This window comes from Pteronotus mesoamericanus, unplaced genomic scaffold (genome assembly GCF_021234165.1).
Source record: "Pteronotus mesoamericanus isolate MK-2021 breed Mesoamerican mustached bat unplaced genomic scaffold, CSHL_Meso_final scaffold_167, whole genome shotgun sequence".
In the NCBI taxonomy this organism is placed as follows: domain Eukaryota; kingdom Metazoa; phylum Chordata; class Mammalia; order Chiroptera; family Mormoopidae; genus Pteronotus; species Pteronotus mesoamericanus.
The window spans coordinates 42133944-42154941 of record NW_026555308.1 but is presented as its reverse complement, the minus strand read 5'-3'; the positions used below and the strand labels follow the sequence as shown (position 1 = coordinate 42154941).

The 20998-nt window shown below is 35.4% G+C and overlaps 1 protein-coding gene across 1 annotated transcript in view; it reads right to left on the bottom strand.

The window, feature by feature from the left end:
* Window positions 1-20998, bottom strand: part of FBXL17 (F-box and leucine rich repeat protein 17) — a 470506-nt gene that overhangs the window by 141306 nt on the left and 308202 nt on the right. Inside the window, exon 7 of the mRNA XM_054589993.1 lies at window positions 11443-11519. Within this exon, the coding sequence (XP_054445968.1) occupies window positions 11443-11519 (77 nt within the window). The remainder of the gene's footprint in view (window positions 1-11442; window positions 11520-20998) is intronic.

The following is a 20998-nucleotide window of genomic DNA, read 5'->3' as shown; positions in this document are numbered from 1 at the left end:
TCCCTGTTTACCTCATCTGGACTTGAGCGACTTTCCTGTTTGTTTCCCTGGATAAAAAAAATGTCCTCAAAAGGAAATGCTTTATCAATATCGAAGAGGTGAAACAAAACACTGCACAAGCACTAAAAGGCACCAAAATCAATGAGTTCAAAGACTGTTTTGAGCAGTGGAAAAAATGTCTCGATAGGTGTATTGCATCAAATGGGGAGTACTTTGAGCGTGACTAAAGTTTAAACATATAGAATAAACACACAATTTTTTATAAATGAATTTATTTTTCCTGGGTCCCCCCTATTATTGTCATTCAGTTAAAAGGAGCTTTTGCTTACTAAAGGATATGAATGACTGAAAATTTCAAGTATATACTTCTTAAGCACGTTCAGGGAGTGTCATTCTGGATGGGCTGGCTCAGTCCCAAGTCGCTTCCCGCACGACTCTTGCCCTCAGTGCACCAGAGAAGCATCTCTGACTTCAAATCGCATCAGACTTTCCGGGGCAGACATTGGAGATATTCTCAAACACAAAGAGGGCAGAAAAGGGGCTGGATCCTACTAGAATATTATTGTGATTTTAAATCTAAAAGGGCATAAGAATCCTTTATGAGAGGAAATAAAATATCTTCAAAGCAAACCTGCTTTCTTGGAGAAGATCGTAGAGCCATATGTGAGGAAAGAGATAGCAGGAAGGGAATAAAATGGAAAATTTTACCTAATAAAGAGATCATTTAAAACATGCTATATAAGTAGCAAAAGTCAAACAGTACTTAGGTAGTTTTCTCCATCATTTTTTCTGCTCCTAAGAATTATTTATCCTATAAAAATATCTTGGCAAGTGATATTTATATTATATTCACTTGAAGGGCATTCATTTTAAAAGGCTATATAATAACAAATAGAAAAGTACTATAACTCCCTAAAGACAGAAAGAATTTTCTTGTTTATTCCTTACTTCTAATTTTTAAAACCTCCTTTTCTCTGCCCATCATGATCCTCCTCAGTGAAAGACATGTTGCTCTCAGGCATCGGTACACGCTGCAGACAGAGGCATACAGGCTGGATCAGCCGCGTCAACTCACACAATTGTCGGAGGAGTTGAAAAGTTCAAACTATTTACTTAATGTCATGCAGATAAACCCAAGAAAAGAAACACATTTGACAGATGAATTCTAGGTGATTCAGTCTTACAAACCCAAGGGAATGTTTTAAGAGAGGGATTAAAATGAATAGCTCAATATTAAAGTTAAAAGTAAGTTTGATTTACTTAATTAGGAAATTAAATTAACAAAACAACCTTTTTGCCTCAGGAGAAAGTTCCACTTAATATCTATCCTAAAGTAAAATCATCAAGAGAATCTGTTCAATTCTCTTATTCCCCAAAATATAAGATGGAAAGAATATTAGCCCCTTGTTTCATAGGTAATAAGATCCACATATGGGACTTCGTAAACTTGGGAAGGTTGGCACCTTCTACCTTGAGAAGAACAGTGTCCATTTTGCACCAAGAAAATCCATCAGCTGTCTACTGCTCAGCAGGTTGCTGACTGACAGATCCAGTTCCTACCTAAACACTGAAGGAGAACCTGAACCACAGCAGTGTTTTTCAAACTGCTGGTCATTCTAGTAAGTGATGAAATCAATTTAGTGAGAATTCACCAAGCATATTACATGCAAAAGCTATTTTTCACTGTAATACAAGGAAGTTTGAAAGCTCTGAATGAGATTATGTAAGACCATATATTTTGAACACTTTTCTACTTATTTCCAAATGGTCCCAAGATGTCCAATTTTAGCACTTACTTAAAACAAATGCAGAAAATATGGGATGAACAAAATCAGAAGGAAATCTCCAGAGAGTTGATGAAGTAGCTAAAATGTAAAACTACTCCTTCCCATGTCCCACCCCTAACTTCCCCCAAAGCAGAAAACATGGGTAGAATTAAGAGAGTATTGGGGAAAAGAGCTAGATGTTTCTACTGTGTTGGGAATCCCTAAATGAGGATGCTTTAAAACCTGGGCTGAGGTTGCAGAGCTGTTATGGGAGCTTGCACTTGTGAGGAGATCTAGAACAGGCTTTAAGCTAGAGGAATAAAGGGCAGGAAATACACGATTCAGCGTGCAGCACAGAATTTAGAGATGAAACTACTCGCTCCAATAAAAGCCTTTTTCACTCAAAGAACCAGAGTTCTTAAAAAAAAAAAAAAACAAACCCCAAATGGCTGATGCTATGTGATGAGCAGGAAATGCGTAAGATAAGCATGGTGTATCTTGACAGAATCAGTCCGTCAAAAAGTGGGGGAAACAACCTGAAGAAGCTTCTACTACCAAAGATAGGAGAGTTGAGTTATCAATAAGAAAAACGACTACAATGGATTGTTGAGTTTATGATGATAATTAAAGAAAACAGCAATAACTCCTCATTGCTCATCTTTGGCAGATGATGGAAACCAAATCAATATTTTAAAAACTGGTAAGTAAAGAGAAAAAATCACATACTCTTCTTTCCATTCCTATATAAATTAAACTCAGGTAAGCCAAAAGGATGATAAAGAAAAGCTGTTTTTAATATAAGGAAGTCCTGCTAATAAATGAAAAGAGAAACACCTTTTGTTAATGGTTTATCCTATCAATCAGTGTTAGTGTATATAATGAAGTGAGCCTAATTAGTGATAGACATAGAGTAGAATCTATTATTTTAATGTTTAATTTATGTTCTGCTGTGAGTGTTTCTATTACTTTCTAATGGAAAACTTGGCAGATGTTTATTTGTTTTTGTTGTTTTTTTCAAAATAAATCAGATGCCAATTGTGTTAAGTAGGCTAGTTAAGTAGTAAATAATGCAGAGGATTTAGTCAATCATCAGCTAGGAACAGCAAAATTACCTCAAAGAGAAGGCAAAACCCTGGGAGAGCACTTGTAAGTGGAGGAAATGGACTGATGCTTCAGAAGGGAGGGATGCAGCTCTTGGCTTTTTCCTCTCTTTCTCCTCCTATTTTTCATGATAACCTCAGAAAATGAGGAGCACTAAAGTTACAGAACACAGAGGCAGAGCAAAGATACACTGAAGAGAGATTCAATTTTGACTTTGCAGAGAACATCCTTATTTTTTAAAAAAAGATTTTTAAAAATGTATTTATCTTTTAGAGAGAGGGGGAGAGAGAGAGAAAGCCATAAAGAGAAAAGTGGATGTGCGAGAAATAAATCAATTGGTTGCCTCTCGCACATCATCAACTGGGGACCAGGCCCACAACTCAGGCACATGCCTTGACTTGGAATCGAACAGGCAGGCACTCAGTCCACTGAGTCACACCAGCCAGAGTGCAGAAAACGTTCTTGGAAGAGGCTCTTCTAAGGGAAGAACAGTAACAAGCAACCAAGGCAGATGATGACACAGGCCCCACGAACTTCAGAACCCAGATTTAAGGAAGGTGAATTTAAGAAAACAATTGTTCATGTTTACAATTGTATATCTAGAAATATCTGTACTTTTAAAAAACTGCTATGAGATTTTGTCATTTAGTATTGGTTAAAATGCTTTTTAAATGATCATTTAAATGAAGAAACCATCTCTATATGAAAAGAGAAATTTGAGAAGTTATTTGCACATAATGCAGTAAATGATTTACAGTGGGGAGATTTTAGTTCCAGGTTTGCTAATTAATTAAAACCTGTCTGGGCTCAAATTTCTCATCTATTAAAGAGTAATAATATTTCTTCTTCCTTCATAAGTTTTTGGTAATAATTTAAAAAGGGAATGTAAGAAAAATTTTTAACTCATGAAGAATTACATACAGTTTTTGAAATTATTAAAAGAACATTTGTTGAATACATAAATACACAGTGAACATCAACAAGAGTCTTTACCTTTGGCTAGAGGCTGTTTAATCATAGCATGCAGCTAATATTTGTTGTCGGAATAACAAATTTATGTGAATAAGCACATTAAATCTATTAGGTCCTATAACTACATAATTAGATCTCATAGGGTAGCTACTTTGTGACATTGTTTTGTTTTGTTTTTACTCAGATGGCCAAACCTGGTAGTATAAAATTGATGTATTTTTAAGCTCTGACAACTGGGAAAATGCTACAAAGTTTTCTAATAATCAGCTTAAGCACACCACTAGCCTAGGAGTGACAGTGCAAGAAAATGGCTTAATATGAATCCATATCATACCATTACTCACAAACTACATGAACCTGAGCCTTTCTGGGCCTCAGTTTCCACACTTGTAAGCTTGAATACTAATATTGGGGCATTTAGGGAACTAAGTGAATAATGCACAAAGAAAATGCCCAATAAATGTTCATTATTCTATCATTATGATTACTTTTTTAAAGTTCATATTGACTTCTTTCAATTGAACTGGATACTTAATTAGTGGTTAAAACCCAAAGTGGTGTTTCCTTTTATACATGTTAAGTGAAGCTGTTACCATGGGAATGTTGAATACGACAGGAAAAGTATAGATGAAAGTTGGAACTTACCCTGAATTTTCAACTAGAATATTTTCATAAAGTTTCTTCAAAATTTGTCCATGTGTGTATGTAATCACTTTGGCTGATTTCAGTTCTTTCTTTAGAATAACCAATGCATACAAACTCATCCTTTCTGACACCTGTTCTTGCTCTGAGCCTTTCCTGGGGTAGTACTACCTCAAATGCACTGCCTTCTCATCTCTGTCCTCCCATTCCACCTACACCACAAATCCTTCCCCAACGATTTCACTCTGATGACCCAGTCACCCTGAGCTCCTACATCTTATCAGACTGTTTTAAAGTTTGATATCATCATAATGCTTAATATGTTAGGCAAGACTTTCAGTGCTTATATCCTACTTCTCAACATAAAGAGTATGCACTTCTCAACCATCTCTGCATTCTCCATAGCACCCAGCCAGCACACAGATGACAAACGTTTGCCAAATGAAACAAACAAACAAAAAAAAACAGTACAGAATAAACGCCAGGGTTAGAAAAATTTTAAACATCATACGGATCAATTCCTTGCCCAAAGCTTCCATCTTTCCACATCCTCCTCAAGAGATTATCTCAGTCTGATTATCTCCTGCAATAGAGAACTCACTACTACTACAGACATCTATTTTCAAGAAGTTTTTAAACATTATGAAGTTGTTTCTTGTGTGGAATATTAGAAATCTAGCATAATTGAAATTTCCTTGGTGTTGACTGCAGTCCACTTTAGCTCTACTTATCAGTGATATAATACTGATGACGATAAATTATGATTCTATTGATACCACAGCATAGTACAAGGAAAACAAATGCTTAATCTGCATACTCAAGGGAGCTAAGCAATGAGGGTTAAAGATAGGAACTGTGTGAAAAATGACTATGTGATTGAAACAAATTATTTTATCTATAAAAGGACTCCACAAGATTAATGTTAAAACAGCTAATTAAAATTAAAATGAAACATATTTTAGAAGTGCTAAAATTATTGAGGAAAGTAAAGTTGAAAGTTAATATTTGTTAATAATTCAGTTAAATATGGAAATTTAGTATTTTGTTATAAAAATTAATAAACTGATTTGGAGCAACAACATATTTGGAGGTTTAAGAAAGTTTAGGGGCAAGCACATAGTAATTGCTCCATTTGTCTTTTACATATAAGTTACAAAGTTTCTTAATTTAAAAAAACTATTATATATAAAGCAAGCATTGGCTTTTAAATGGGTTACAGGAATATTTTCTTGAAGAAATGTCTTAAGAAGTCTTTTTCAATAGATTTGAGATCTGTAGTTTATTATGGAAAAACACATTGATAAACACTGCTCTTGTTCAGTCTTTTATTTCAAGGTTATATAGCTGCACTTTTAGGATGTCATAGGACATAGAGAAGAAAGTCACAATTTCTTTGTTGTTAAGCAAAGAAAAGCATTTAAAAAAACTTATCATTCAAATTTTTGGTGAAAAATCATGACCAGTACTGAGAAGAAAGGGGGAAAAAAAGCATAATACTTGCTAAGAACAACAGTAGACACATAAATTTGATATAAATTCAGTAGTGAGGAACACCAGGAATAAAATAAAGAAACAGGAGTGAAGAGAAATAACTTTTAAGATGGACATATAAAAAAGAGAAATTTGAAATAATAGATTTAGTGATTTAGTACTATTTTGTTAGAAACAATATAAGCTATCTATATTTAAATGATAGAATGGAGAAAATGTGAATAATCAACAGTAAACAATAAGATATTCTTTTTGATTTGCAAATGTATTTTCTAAAGTACTTTTCTGTCACTTTATAACTATTAGAGTTATTTCTGCTGACAAAAGGAGTTGAATCTTACCCAGCAATCTTTGAAATACAACTTGAAAATGAAACAAAACATAAAAGGGAGTAAGTCCTTTTCCCTTTAAAGAGAAGTTTAATTTTAAATGGAAGATCACTGTATGTAATGCATACCTATGATATTAAAAAATAAGATGATATAATAAAGAGCAAAATTATTTTTGGTACAATTTTTTTTCCTGAATAATGTGTCCGTGTTGGTTTGTCAGGAAAAGCTAAAGCACTCCTGACACTGGTGTAGCCAGAATGCTTGCCGAGCTCTCTTCTGTTTCTCCAGTGTGCTTGCTTTGATAACACACCCTGGGTCCCAATTTTGGGTTAACTAACAGCTAAAGAGGTCTGGTATCCAAAGAAGTTGGGAATGCACAACCTATTAATCTTTCAATAACTCTAGAAGGTCAGTAAGGCTGGGGTGAGGCATGGGTTACACGAAAGCAAAGATTAATGTCAGCAGGCCACTCCCTGCCAGTCTTCTTGTCTAGAAGGAGATGCATTACTTTTTCCTCCCTCCCTCCCTCCCTCCCTTCTTTCCTTTCTTTTTTAGATAAGCGCTGGTCCTCACGATCCCACCAGAATAAAGCTCCAGGAATGCCTAAACTATACATGCCCTGTATCTACCACAGAACCCACCCTATGGTAGATGCAGAATCAATATTTGTTGACAGAATGAATATATATCTTGTCCATCACATGGCAGGACAATTGCAGTGACATCTGAAATGATAACCATAGGAACAGTGACCTCACTGACTTCGGAGACCTTTAGCCCAGAGCAATCCAAGCTTTTGGGTAAGGTTTAAAAGCCCCAGATCAGGCAGAAGAGCGCTTGGACCAAGCGGAATATGGGTGAACCAAAGATGTGCAGGGAGCAGCCCCAGGGCCTGTGGGAGTGACAGAGGCACAGGAGGGGCAGCACCGGCTGAGCCTATGGGTCCTCAGTGACCCTGCAGGCCCCAAACACCATGTCAGTAGTAGAGTGTTTACAGTCCTCTTTAATTAAAGGTTATTTGACAGCTTGAGAAGGAAAGACAAAAGATGTGCTCTAGCATTTATTTCTAGGGCCTCCAGGGGTACTAAAATCAAAAGAAATGTAGTAACGAGACAGAGAGACACCTGGATCCTTTTACATCTGCCCCCTGACACGGGGTCACACTGGTAAAATTCACTATGGAGACCTCTAACAGAGATAACACTTTATTCTTCCATTCCATTTATTACACCCCACACCTGTGCCCTGCAGCCCAAGAGAAAGACTGGTTCTGACTGCCATAGGCTTGGCTACTCCAGGTTGATTTCCAATCCTTGTCTTCCTTTGAATCCTAAAAATACACTTTTCCAAAGGAGGAGAATTTTCAGCAGGAAAATGTTTCAAGGTGAGTGGAAAGGTAGGTTGGAAGCTGTCAGCTGACACATTATTATAGGAACAAAGGAAGCACAAGGGGAGCCGAGGGAAAGTGACCCAAACAAAAATGAAGGTGACGTAGACAGGAGATGGGGCCGAAACCTAACACTGCAAATTGAAGATTTTAAACTTTTTGCTGTAACTTTCTCATTATGCTCTACTGATAAGAACCTGTGTTAGAGAGCCTAGGTACAGAAGTCAGTGAGGCAGGGATAGACCAACATAGGTCAAGTCTGTAAGTAATGGTTCCCACAAACAGAAAAGCCACACTTAGAGGAGAAGCAGGAGGAGGAGGGCTGATTCTTCTTAAAAAGCAGATGATTTTATTCTAAGAACTGCCCACTGGTATGAGCATCCACATGTCACCAGGAATGACACAGATGTTTTATATTCATTTTCACTACCTTTGATGCGGGTATTATCATGTGCTTAACAGATGACAAAAGTAGGAGGTTAAGTGACTTGCTCAAGGTCACAAAGGAAAGAAGAGGCAAAGTTGAAATTCTAACCTGATCTCTAACTCTTAAGTTTAAGTTTTTCCCACAGTATTGTCTGTAACATGTTTGTTCAGTGATAGAACAGTGACAATATCAGATTTCTCTTCAGGGAACAATTTTCCAAGACTGTATTTTCCCTTTAGCTGTGCCTACTTAGTGATTTGTTTGTAATTGTTGTCCCTTACCATAAAGATCTATGTTCAATTTTGGGAATAAGAAGCCTATTGGAATGATAGGTTTCTTCATGACAACTATATCAAATATAAATTAAAATAAACATAACTTCATAAAAGCCTGGCCAGGTGTTGCTAAGTATTATAATATCACATTCAACATCTGTGAGAATCTTGACAAAAATTACAAATGATATGCCAGGCAAGCTGCTGTTTCTAAATTAATATATCCTGCAAAAAACTTCAAGTCTCAGTGTACTGTAATGAAAGCATATACAAATGTGCACCATGGAGAGAGGGGAGGAGACTGACTAGCTGGAATATGAGTAAAGCAACAGGAAGCAGAATTAGGGAGTAGTCTCTTAAATGATGCCATTCTCCCAGTATCAGGTAACATCAAATTTTACAATTTCTAAGTAGCCCCAATAAAGTTATACAGAATACGTCTCTATTTATCCAGTTAAAGAAAAAACAAGGAATGAGTTTTTCCTTCTTAAAATTTGTAATTAACACAGTGTAAAGGATCACAGGCTTGCCTGCCCTAGCAGAGCAGTACCTCAATAACATCCTGTCTCTCTGGTTACAATGAATAATCCTTTCTGCTGTCTTTTCAACAGAAATTATTCATGTGTTATTGGCATGGGGGGGGGGGAGAGAGAGAGAGAGAGAGAGAGAGAGAGAGAGAGAGAGAGAGAGGCTGAACAAGCTTTCAGCCATTTATTTAAATTTTATAATCAAATAGCAATTATATTACAGTGTCACAAACTCTAGACCTTTTTCCTTCATACTCAATTGTGCCCCAACATTTTGAAAAACATAACCAAAAAATGCACAAGGACTTTCACCACAAACCCTTTGAATGCCTAAAACCTCAGGAAAGAAGGAAGAGACAACGTGGGACAAAAGTTGGAAAGACTGAGGTATGAGAAAAATCATAATAGATTTCTTGTCACCATGGGGGTAAGTCCCCAAAGTGTTCATTTTTGGTTCCTCTCCCTGATCTCAACTTTGGCTGACATTAACATCACTAAGGCAGGCTTTACAAAACTGTTGCCTGGGCCCCTACCTCCTAGATACTCTGATTCTTGAGTAAAGCTCAGACATGGGCCAGCTTTCGAAATTGCCCAAGTGACTCTAATGTACAGAAAGGGTTGAGAACCACTGACCTAAATAATTCAAAGATATAAATAAATGTAAAGTATGAGGTTTTAACATAGTTTAAACTCACCAGAAGAAATACAAACATCTCAAGACACCAGAACATAAGACCATCATTAACAATAAACAGTAACAACAACAAGACAAAAACCTCTTTCAAGACCTACAAAAGGAAAGGCAATAGAAAAATTTTATGTGACTCTCTTCTCCATCCCCCTTCTGTAGGAAAGCAACATTTATCAGTAGAATATACTGTGCTAATTCATTAAACTGAATGCCTGATACATACAGGGGCATGAAGTCAAACATTAATCCCCCATTTTACAAAAAAGGAAACTGAGCCTCTTAGATGTGAAGGCCAAAACAAAAACCCAAAAGACAGAACTTGAATCGTGATCTGTCTCTGGTGCAAAGATATTTCTCCTCTCCTTATCTTCTGGAACATTTCTTTGCGTTAGCTAACTTAACAGGTGCTGGAACAGAGTGTAATTTCAGGAACATTTTCTGCTGGAGGACCTCAAAGGAGTCTTTCTAAGGAGCTTACTCCATAGCTGTCTGGGCTATTAGCAATCTGACACTGGCAGTGAATAGGTAAACAGAAGAAATATAAAATTAAGTTGGAGGGGCAGAGAGAGGAACAGTGGGAAAGGACCTTGAATGACAAGTAAAGAGTTTGGAATGAATGACTGTGTTAATTAACAAATCTACAGGTACTAAGTTATGTCTTGTATTTGGAAAAGAAAATCCTCTAACACCTAGAAAATAAGGAGATATTGGAGGCTTCAGAGTTACTATATCTAAATGGTAATCCAATAAGCCAAACCAGAAAACTAACTACAAGAAAAACATACCAAAACATTCCTTTTGCATGGCATGGTTAAGAAAAAAACAACAACCCAGAAATATTATGGATAAATTTGTGTAAGACACATTTACCATTCTCAAAAAATTAACTCTTAAAAGATATCAGGGTTGTTTTTAAGCCAAATCTTTTTAATGTTTTTTTTTAAATTACAGCTTTAATAGATTTTTTCCAAAGGATGAATTTAGTAGCTGATAAAATACAACCCTCCTACTCAGGGCAGATGGTCAACATAACATCCTAGGACTGGAGTCATAGTTAATAATAAAAACAACAGATTATTAGTTTCCCTCAAGGTAAAAGGCATTTTCTCAAACATAAATGAACAAATTAAAATATCAGAAAAGAGAAAAGGAAACCATTTAAGTCTCCAGAAAGCCAAATATCTGGCTAAAACGCTACATTTAAATTAAATACACAAATTAATAAGAAAAATATAAACATAAATAAAAAAGGAAATAATAGGTTATTCTTCTTTATTTCATACCTGTCATGTTTCTATAAAACATGTTTTTTCTCTACCTTAAAAGGATATTGAAAATTGAGATAATTTAAAATGTTGCATACAAAAGTATACCCTTTCCTTTATATCTGAACATCATGTTTCCAATGTTTTAAAAAATTTAAAGCATTAAGAAGTTTGTCATTTGGAATATCAGCGGGAATACGTTTGATGTGACATTAAATTAAGCATATCAACTCAATGTAATAATTTTTGGTTATATTTATTTATAGCAAATATTTAATTATCTTGATATTTATTTTCATTGTTTAGATCTTTTAGCCCCACTCTTTAATCCCATGTGAGTATGTGTGCACATGTGTGTGTGATTGCATGTGGCAATAAACTAATATAAAGGTACATAACTCTGGTTTAGTCTCATTATTTCTTAATTTTTTTTTTTGGTATGATCGGAGTTAGCCGCAAATAAAGATATAAAGTCTTTATGAGATATTGATTTCTTTTTAAAACCTTTCCAAAATTTTGTAACTTTTTATTCTTAAAAAGGATTAGAACAATGGCTCATTACATACCATAATCTGTGATTTTACAGGACACCAAATACAGCTCTTTCAGGTTTTGTCCTTCCTTTGCAATGACCTCCACACACCTGAAACACACAAAAAAGTGGTGAGTTACACTAATGCATTTCAAGTTAAATTAGCAAGAGTTTGGCCAAGACTATAACAAGAAGAGGTCAGCATTTGATGAATGCCACAGCTCTCTTCTTTCAACAAGCCCCTTTCAAGGTGCTTCAGGAAAAGGTATTATATTCCTGCTTTAAACTCAAGTGCTCTAATACCTAAATGACTTTAATTAAATACACTTATGACTAGTGTATCTTTAAAAACCAAAGTGATGAAAAAAGAGATACTCCTATAAGAGTGATGTTACATTTGGTAATAAAGGACTAGTAAACATGCTATATAATGAACATGTCATTTATATAATAATATATAAAACTGATTATAACAACTCTGTAGAGTATAGATAGATGGTCATTATAGGTGGATGGTAATATTGCTTATGGCTCAATTATTAATATGAGGTTTGATAACACTGGAAGTTTTTTTTTGTGAAATTCTATTTAACATAAAAATTTGCTTTAAAAGTCTGTAACATTGAGTACAGAAAGAAAAATCTGGACAACTAAGAACTTTAAAATCTTTTAATTTAAAATGGGTTGTTCTTAATATTTTAAATAAATTATTGCCTACATACAGGCCATTTAAATAACATCAGTATAGATATGCAAGATCTATAGTCTTTTCTGGTTTCAGTTAAAAGGTTTTCAAATGGTGCATTCTGCTCTAATAGCCTTAGTCGAACATGTAGTACAGAATTGAATGAACTTTAAAAATAATGATTAACAACACTGTTTTGTAGCTCAGTTCCCTATAATATCAGAAAAACCTGTACAGTCACAGTGACACATAGGCACATGCATCCTTCAGTGCAGTCCCTGTTTTAATCTTTATAAATAACAGTTAAGTAAAAGGGTAAAAGCAAAAAGAGTCATTAACCTTTTCTAGGAAGTAAGGATCAAGTAATTTGATACCTATGTGTATAATCCATCAAAAAATAACTGAGTATCCATCTCTGTCCTTCAGATATTTTATTTGCTGTCTGGCTTATTTGTAGGTATCTTCATAAAATGTCAGGAAATTTTATACAATTTTACTTCACATAATTCACTATTGAAGGTTACATTAGTTATAGGAAAGGCATATTTTCTTTAAAATGTATTTTTATAAAATATTGTTTTAATGTAATGACAAACATTTCAAAGTTACTCAGAATAACTGAATAAAGGTTCTCTTGTATATTTAAAAAATTATGATAAAAATTGATAAGGACTTTCATAGCTACAAAAGAAAACTTAAAACATTGACAGAATGCAATTATGATTGATACAGTTTATTATGAAATTTAAAAATCTAATTCCATGTCATTTGGCCTTAACATAACATTTGAATAAACTGAGAAAAAAGGAAGGATAAAAGCAAAAATGAAACATCACCTGCAACCATCATATTGTATTACAACCTTAAAAACTAATTTTCACATGCTAAGAATAAAAATGAAGGCCTCAGGTGATTACAAAATCTTTAGTAGTTGAAAGAAAAGTCTGACTACCTTCTAACATATCAAAGATTCATATCTCACTGTCTGCCATCACCTACCAAAAAATGGTAGCAGAACCAATATTCTGTATGACCACTACAAACTGAAATAAACTAGTGCAGAAATAATCTTCATATCATTTATTTTGTTCTCATGCTCTTTTCAAATATTTCAAAATGCAAGATTTTATATTTATTATGAAAAAAGCTCAAAACAAATGTAATACCCTATTTATATTCCTGCCACTTGATATTATATTAAATACGCTACAAGCACCTATGAACATTAAAGACACACAGGGCAGATTACAAACAGCAAATAACATATATCGATTTTACTGCACAAGCCTGACCAAATGCTATTTCACAGACAACAGGAAATGGTATTCATATGAAACAAGATAATCAATCACTGGATGAAAACTGTCCTAAACCTGATGAAAGGCCATGAGCATCAGGTTTCCTCCCAACACAACAGAGAAAAGTTACTATGGATAGATACTGCAAATATACTTTGCTTACTCAAGAGGCAGTAACTGAGAGAGAACACATGATTAAAAGTAAACAGAAAGTATCTTTTAGACAAAAAAGAAAACTGTAAGATACTTTGCTTTTACAAAAGATCACCTAAGACTTCTGCCCTGTTTTCAAAAGTTCAATTACAGTTTTACAAATATCTTTAATTACATTATGCTAGGAGTCACGTACAACATAGAACTCTTCAAATAAGAATTTTTGAAGAAAAAACCTATTAGAAGGTTTGTAGCAAAATTTAATTTTTTCAACTTAAATATCATGTCACATACTGATCCTGGAATTTGAGAAAAGAAACCCCGTGTTCTGTGAATCTGGATTGAAACCATTCATTTAATATTGAAACAAAATTGAGTGTTTAAAATTAATAGTTAAAATAGCTATTATTTTGAGAGTTGAAAATGGAACGAGTTTGTATTATCCTGCTACTACAAATTGGTGGAAAAGGAACCCTGAAGCAGGTCTCTGGCCAGCATCTAAAGCTCTGTGATTAGTCTAGGTGTAGTGTCCCCTTCAACCCATGCTGATAACTGGTCATAATGACAGGACACGGGTGGTGGCTCTCCTTTTCTCCTAAGCATTTAGAATCCATTCTAAAATATTCTTACAGATGCACCCTAACATAACGCATGTTTGTGGACCACATTTATTCTAATTAATTCTACTCTGTATTAAAAGAATCCTGACTCTAGTCATGACCTGTAGTGTATTAACAACAGAATTTCCCAGCTCACTGTACATATTGTATGCAAGCAACAAACCAGGTGGTAAAGCTTAATAATTATTTAAACCAAAGCTTAACAATCATTTAAACTTAAAATTATTTAAACTACAGGTGTTTGTCTAAGTTTTTAAGGGGTGTTTTAAAAATGGTAGCAATTAGAGAAATGTTTACAAAGTGCTAATCTATAAGTAAGAAGGAGAGTGACAGAACCAAAGACCACATTTAAAACATTTGCTTGTCCATCCCCTCTCCTATTCACATCTATGACATAGTAGAATATGCATTAGTCTCAGTGATAAATTATAGTTTTGTCCACAGGGGCAAGCAATGAGTCCCTAAATTCATAATCCAGAATTCAAATGTTTCCCATTCTTCCCCTCCCCCCTCTCCACACCAGCCCTAAGAGCACACCTCAGAATACCATGTGACTGACATTCCCTATGGGTCAGTACATTTAAAGAGTTCCCATTTCACGCATGACAACCTGAGGAGTTATAAAATTGGGGAAAAGAATGATATCCTTAGGGAGAATAATAGTCTATATGATTTTTACAGAGAAATTCATAATGGAGAAAAATGGCAGTACTTCCAGTCAAGATGGCAGCATAGGCAGACATGGCTCACCTCTTCACAGAACCACATCAAAATTACAACTAAAATATAGAACAACCATCACTCAGAACCATCAGAAACAGAGTTGACCGGAAGTCTGACAACTATGGAATTAAAGAAATCACAGCCATCCAGGGTGGTAGGAGGGGCGCAGACACAGAATGGGCTGGTCCTACAACCACGTGTGGTGGATAAAAATTTGGGAGGGATATCTCAGGAGCCAGGAGTCCCAGCCCTATACCAGGTCCCCCAGCCCAGGGTTCCAGTGCCAGAAAGATAAGTCCCCACAACTTCTGGCTGCAAAAACCAGCAGGGATTGAGTCAGTGGAAGAAACTCCTGGAGCCCCAAGCAGTTCCTCTTAAAGAACCCACACAAGGACTCACCTAATCAGACTCTCCCTCTGAGCTCCATCACTGAGGTACCAGCTTGAAAGGCACCAAAAGAATACAGGGAGGAACTGAAGTGTCTGGCATTAAGGGGAGAAGAGGCCACTTCTTTTCTAAACCCTCCCCCAACAGAGCCAGCAAGCTGGTGCTGTATCTGACTCCATCAACCTGGCTAACACTGTTTGACTCATCATGGAGATCCTCAGAGACTCTGTCCCAGAGACCCAACTAAAGGGCCTACCCAAGCTGCTTTTCCATATAAATGGCTGATCTTGACTCATGCTGCACAACCTCCTAAATTTTCTCATACAAGCAACAGCTGGCCTCAGTTGTTGCCCCCAGGCTCACTAGCAGCAGCCAGCTTAGATTCACTGCTTGGCTTTGCCTGGGAATCTCCAAGTAGTACAAGTAGCAGTCATCTCAGATTTCTTTATAGCTCATGCAGGGTGGCCCTGGGCAAAACACAGGTAGGGAATGACCTTGGCCTTCACCACCTGGGAAACCCCAGGGCCAGCGCACCCAGTGGACAGCTACAGACCACACTGGAGCACCACCACTCTGCCCTGCATAGCTGATCCTCCACGGTGGGTGGAGGTTGGTGGTAAGTGGTCACAGCCAATCTTTGCAGCGACTGTCCTGGGTAAATCCATCCCATTGATGTGCTAACAGCAACCAAGGCTTAACTACAAGAGGAGGGTGTATTCAGCTCACACAAAGGGTGCACCTCAAGTACCTAGCTAGGGTGATAGTGAAGGCTGTGCCACTGGACCCTATAGGACAACCACTACATTAGGCCACACTTTTAAGACACGAAGTCAAAGTAGCTCTACCTAATACATAGAAACAAACACAGAGAGGTTGCCAAAATCAGGAGACAAAGAAACAACCCAAATGAAAGAACAGATAAAAACTCCAGAAAAAGAACTAAATGAAATGGAGATAAGCAATCTATCAGATGTAGAGTTCAAAGGATGTTAAAAGGATGTAGAGTTCAAAACACTGGTTAAAAGGACCTCAGCACCATAAAAAAGATCCAGTCAGAAATGAAGGGTACACTAATTAAAATAAAGAACAATTTACAGGTAAACGATAGAGTGGATGAAGCCAAGAATCAAATCAAGAATTTGGAAGATAAGGAAGCAAAAAACAACCAATCAGAAAACAAGAAGGAAAAAGAACCCCCTAAAATGGGGATAGTATAAGCAGCCTCTGGGACAACTTCAATAGGTCCAAGAGTCACATCATAGGAATGCCAGAGAGAAGAGAAAGGGCAAGATATCGGAAATCTAATTGAAGAAATAATGAAAGAAAACTTCCTAATTTGATGAAGGAAATAGACATGTAAGTCCAGGAAGCTCAGAGAGTCCCAAACAAGATGGATGCAAAGAGGCCCCTCCAACATATATCATAATTAAAATGCCAACGGTTAAAGATATAGAGAGAATCGTAAAAGCAGCAAAAGAAAGTAAGTTACCAACAGAGGAGTTCCCATAAGACTGTGAGCTGATTTCTCAAAAGAAACTTTGCAGGCTAGAAGGGATTGGCAAGAAATATTCAAAGTCATTAAAAGCAGAGACCTACAGCCAAGATTGCTCTACCCAGCAAAGCTATCATTTAGAATTGGAAGAGCAGATAAAGAGCTTCCCAGACAAGAAAAAACTAGGGGAGTTCATCATCACCAAATCATTATTATATGAAATGTTGAAGACATTTATTTAAGAAAAAAGATCTAAACTATGAACAATAATGGCAAAAATGAGTATTTATCAACAACTGAACCTAAAAAATAAACAAGCAAACAAGAAAAATAAGCAAACAAGAAAAACAGGGACAGAGTCATGGATAAGGAGAGAATTTTGATGGTTGCCAAATGGGAGCAGGATGTAGGTGATTGGGTCAGGAGGAAAGGGGATTAATAAGTACAGATAGGTAATTACAGATTAGCCACAGGGATGTAAAGTGCAGTATAGGAAATGGAGTAGCCAAAGAACTTATATGCATGACCCATGGACATGAAAAATGGTGTGGGGATGGCCTGAGGGAGTGGAGGGTGCTGAGTGAAGGGGGGCAAAGGAGGAAAAATTGGGACAACTGTAATAGCATAATTAATAAAATATAATTAAAAAAAGAAAAATGGCATGAGGAAAAATGTAGAAGAACGTAAACTACTGTTAAAGTAGCCCATGAACATCAAACACAAGCCTACTAGACCACCTTCCTGCATTCTGAGAAATAAAGGGAAATGTCTTCACACGAGGAAATAAAGAATCAGAGGACATGCATGCTAGTCTCGCCACCACGGAACCACAGATCAACCACCTGCCTCCTCTGGAGCCTCACATCAGCATTCTCTATACCATGAGGGCCTATATGAAAAATGTCTCCAAATTAAATGTCCTAGGTTCATTTAAATATATTTTAGTTCACTCAGAACTGCCTCCTCTCAGATTAATGTCTTGATTTTAAGTTTTGGCAGGGTCTGAAGAGAACAAAAAAAAAGTGCAACCATTGTAAATTCTTGAGTAACAGCTGTTGAATACATATACATAAGCTCCTTTAGAATACTGAAAAGCGCCAGAAAACCTGTTCCAAAGTATCCAGGAAAAAAAAATAAAAAGAAAAGAAAAAAAAAACCCAAAGCAACCAGAAGTATTTTTTATAATAATGTAATTTTATGCTCACTTGCTTTTGACAATGTTCTAAAATGTACCTGAAACATTTGATGAAATTTGAAAAGCAACAAAGAAGTTTCTTTTGTGAGCTGTATAGGATTTTTTTTTAATAATAAAAGGTATTTCTTAGTTTCAGTAGAGGAAAAATCTGTCTCCTTAGCAATAGATTCCTAATCACCTGATTTATGTGAAGGGTAAAGGTTAATGAATTAAGCTGTATAAGCTTCAAAACTATCAAAGGAATTCAAAAGAGCCTTGAATTATGGAAAACAATAGCTCATTCTAAATACATACCAAATTTTATGTTTTTTGTCTCCTACTCAAAAGCAGGAACATGGCATTAGTGACAATTGAAAAGGACTAATGAGGAAATATGACTACATTGCTTGCAAGAGGAGTGTCCTAGGAGACCTTGTTACTGTTTGTGATGTGCTTCAAACCCAAAAGAAGCTAATTGGAGCTGCCAGACACTGCTTTGCAAATCTCACTTTAAAGGACAGGCTCAATCACCTTAGAGGTGTGAAAAGAAATGTCCCCATTAGAGATACATTAGTATGTGATTTGGTGAATTTCTAAATAAACTTTAAGATGTTCTTCCCTAAGTCACTTTTATATTTAAATAATTGATCTATCTTTGAGCAAAGGAAAAAAATGTAACAAGACAAAACAATCCCACAGATTTAAAACAAAAAGTATAAAGTGTCATATAAAGTAACTGGCAAATAAGTGCAGCAGGGAGCTAGACATGTTTAAGGTTGAAAACACACACAGATAAACCTTAAAACTCCTGAAACACAAACACACCATAAAAGTGATCTACTTGGAGGTTTTAGAAATAGAGCTTCATTTTCGTCATTTCTTGAAACTAAATAAGGCAATAAGCTACCCTATGTTACATAGATTGTAAGTGTGTAAAATCATAAGAAGTTGCAACAAACACACACAAAGAATAAAAAGGATTTACAAGATCTAAGGAGAGCAAGAAGGGAACAAACTTGGTGTAAGTCAGTGCTTTGTAAACTCATCCCGACTAACTCATATATGATGGGTCATTTAAATGATAGCAGAGGTCACCAAAACACAATCTGGCATCTTACAAAAAGAATAATGATATCTGATCGATTTTTCCAAAGTCTCAAATCAAGTTTTACTGAAGAATAATTCAATCTCAGTGTAGCAAATGAATGGGCATGATTCACAGGTATGCCCTGCTTTCAGAAAGCACAATGAATAAAAGATTTCTATGTACAAACCCCCCCCCCACAAATAAATATATACAAGATTAATCAATTTAAGAATCTATTAATAGTACATTTCCCTTTATGTAAATATAATTTCAATTATGAGCATTCTATTTGTGGGTACTTTTTCTAGTAACACAACACCTTAACCTTACAGAATTAGCATGTAATGGTTATTTTTAACTTAAACAACTGCACATAATGACATATGAAAGACTACTTTGGGAGTAACACATGGCATCAAAGTGATATATAGTGAGTGTTTTTTGTATTACAGTACACTTTCTTGTAAATATTCTCCTATCCCATTAACATAGTACCAAATATATATGTAAATCAATGTTTCATGTAAACTATTAAAGATATTTTCATAGAATATCTCATAGAGATATTTGCTGCAAGACTTTTATTTTTTCATTTAAAGATTGACTTGCAATTAAAATGCTAAAGCATTTGCTCAAAGCACATTCTTAATATTCCATGGGGGAAGGACCAGAAGGGACATGCAAAATGTCCCAGCTCCACCAGTTAACAACAATTATCTTGGGACCCTAAGTTCTCACTTACCAAATGTTATTCTCTGGAAAGCCCATATCTGATTAGTGAATCTAAGACTAATTTAGATATTTGCCATGTAAACAGTGGAGAATTGATGCCCATTTTGTAGCACAGAGATACGGAAAGGTTCCAAAATGAAAATAGTAAGGTTTTTTTAAATGACATATACAATAATAAGTGGCCTAAAAACTTAAATGTTATTGAAACTTAAGTTTTATAAGTTTTGCATCTTTGCCAATAGAGTTGGCATCCTTCAGAGGCATAGCAGATATTGTCATTTGCTGATTCTTTCTGGACCATCCTCTCCCTGATCATCTCTAACACTGGGTAGGTTTCCTAACTGGAGTGTAAATAGGAGTCAGCACTGAAAAGAATTAACAGAATAACAAAATAATATTTTCTAATATATTTAAGAATGACTATCACAAACTAGCTCGTATAGAAACATTTTGTTTCTTCATTTATATAGCAAAACATGTTTTAATTTACTTTGAATGTTTCTTAGAATACTTTAAAAATGTTTTTCAAATAGAATAAAACCTGTAATATTTTTTAAATGTACATTTTCTTTATGTTTCTAAGATAGAAGATGGTTAAAGTTTTTTCTAAAGGGGAAAGTGTAAGATCAGTAACATTTTAGTTATAAACTTGGCTCTGGTTTTAATATTTCAGATATATTTACCCAAAAGTCTTATTTTTAATTTTAGCCATTGTTCCATCCTTTTACTACAATTACACTGAACCATCATATAGCAACATGTGCTAACTTTTTCTATGGATTCCTCAGGAAAAGAGTTGAAGCTTTTACTTGTTTTATTAATTCAACAATGATTTTTCTAGTGCAATTAATGTTGATACCTAGGAGCAGAAAAATCATATCATTATCTCTACATCCACTGAAAATTAACTAAAAACAGTTGTATTTTGAGATCAAAGGAAACGCTAGAAAGAAACTGAAGGGAAAAAAAAATTAAAGGCAAGACTTCCTGAATTTAGCAATTTATTAATTCCTCAGTAGGAAAAAAAAATATAGTTACTTATAAATAGGAAAAAATTCAGAAAGCTCCTCTTCTTTTAAGTTTTTGGAGTCCACCAATTGATAGCCAATAACTCCTAGGGAATCTGGGCACTGCACAATGACACTATTAAGACCGGTGCCATCTCTATGGTGTTCCAGCATATTTTAAGATAGAGGGCGAAAGAGAAGATCATATTATCCTATATGTAACGAAAATTTA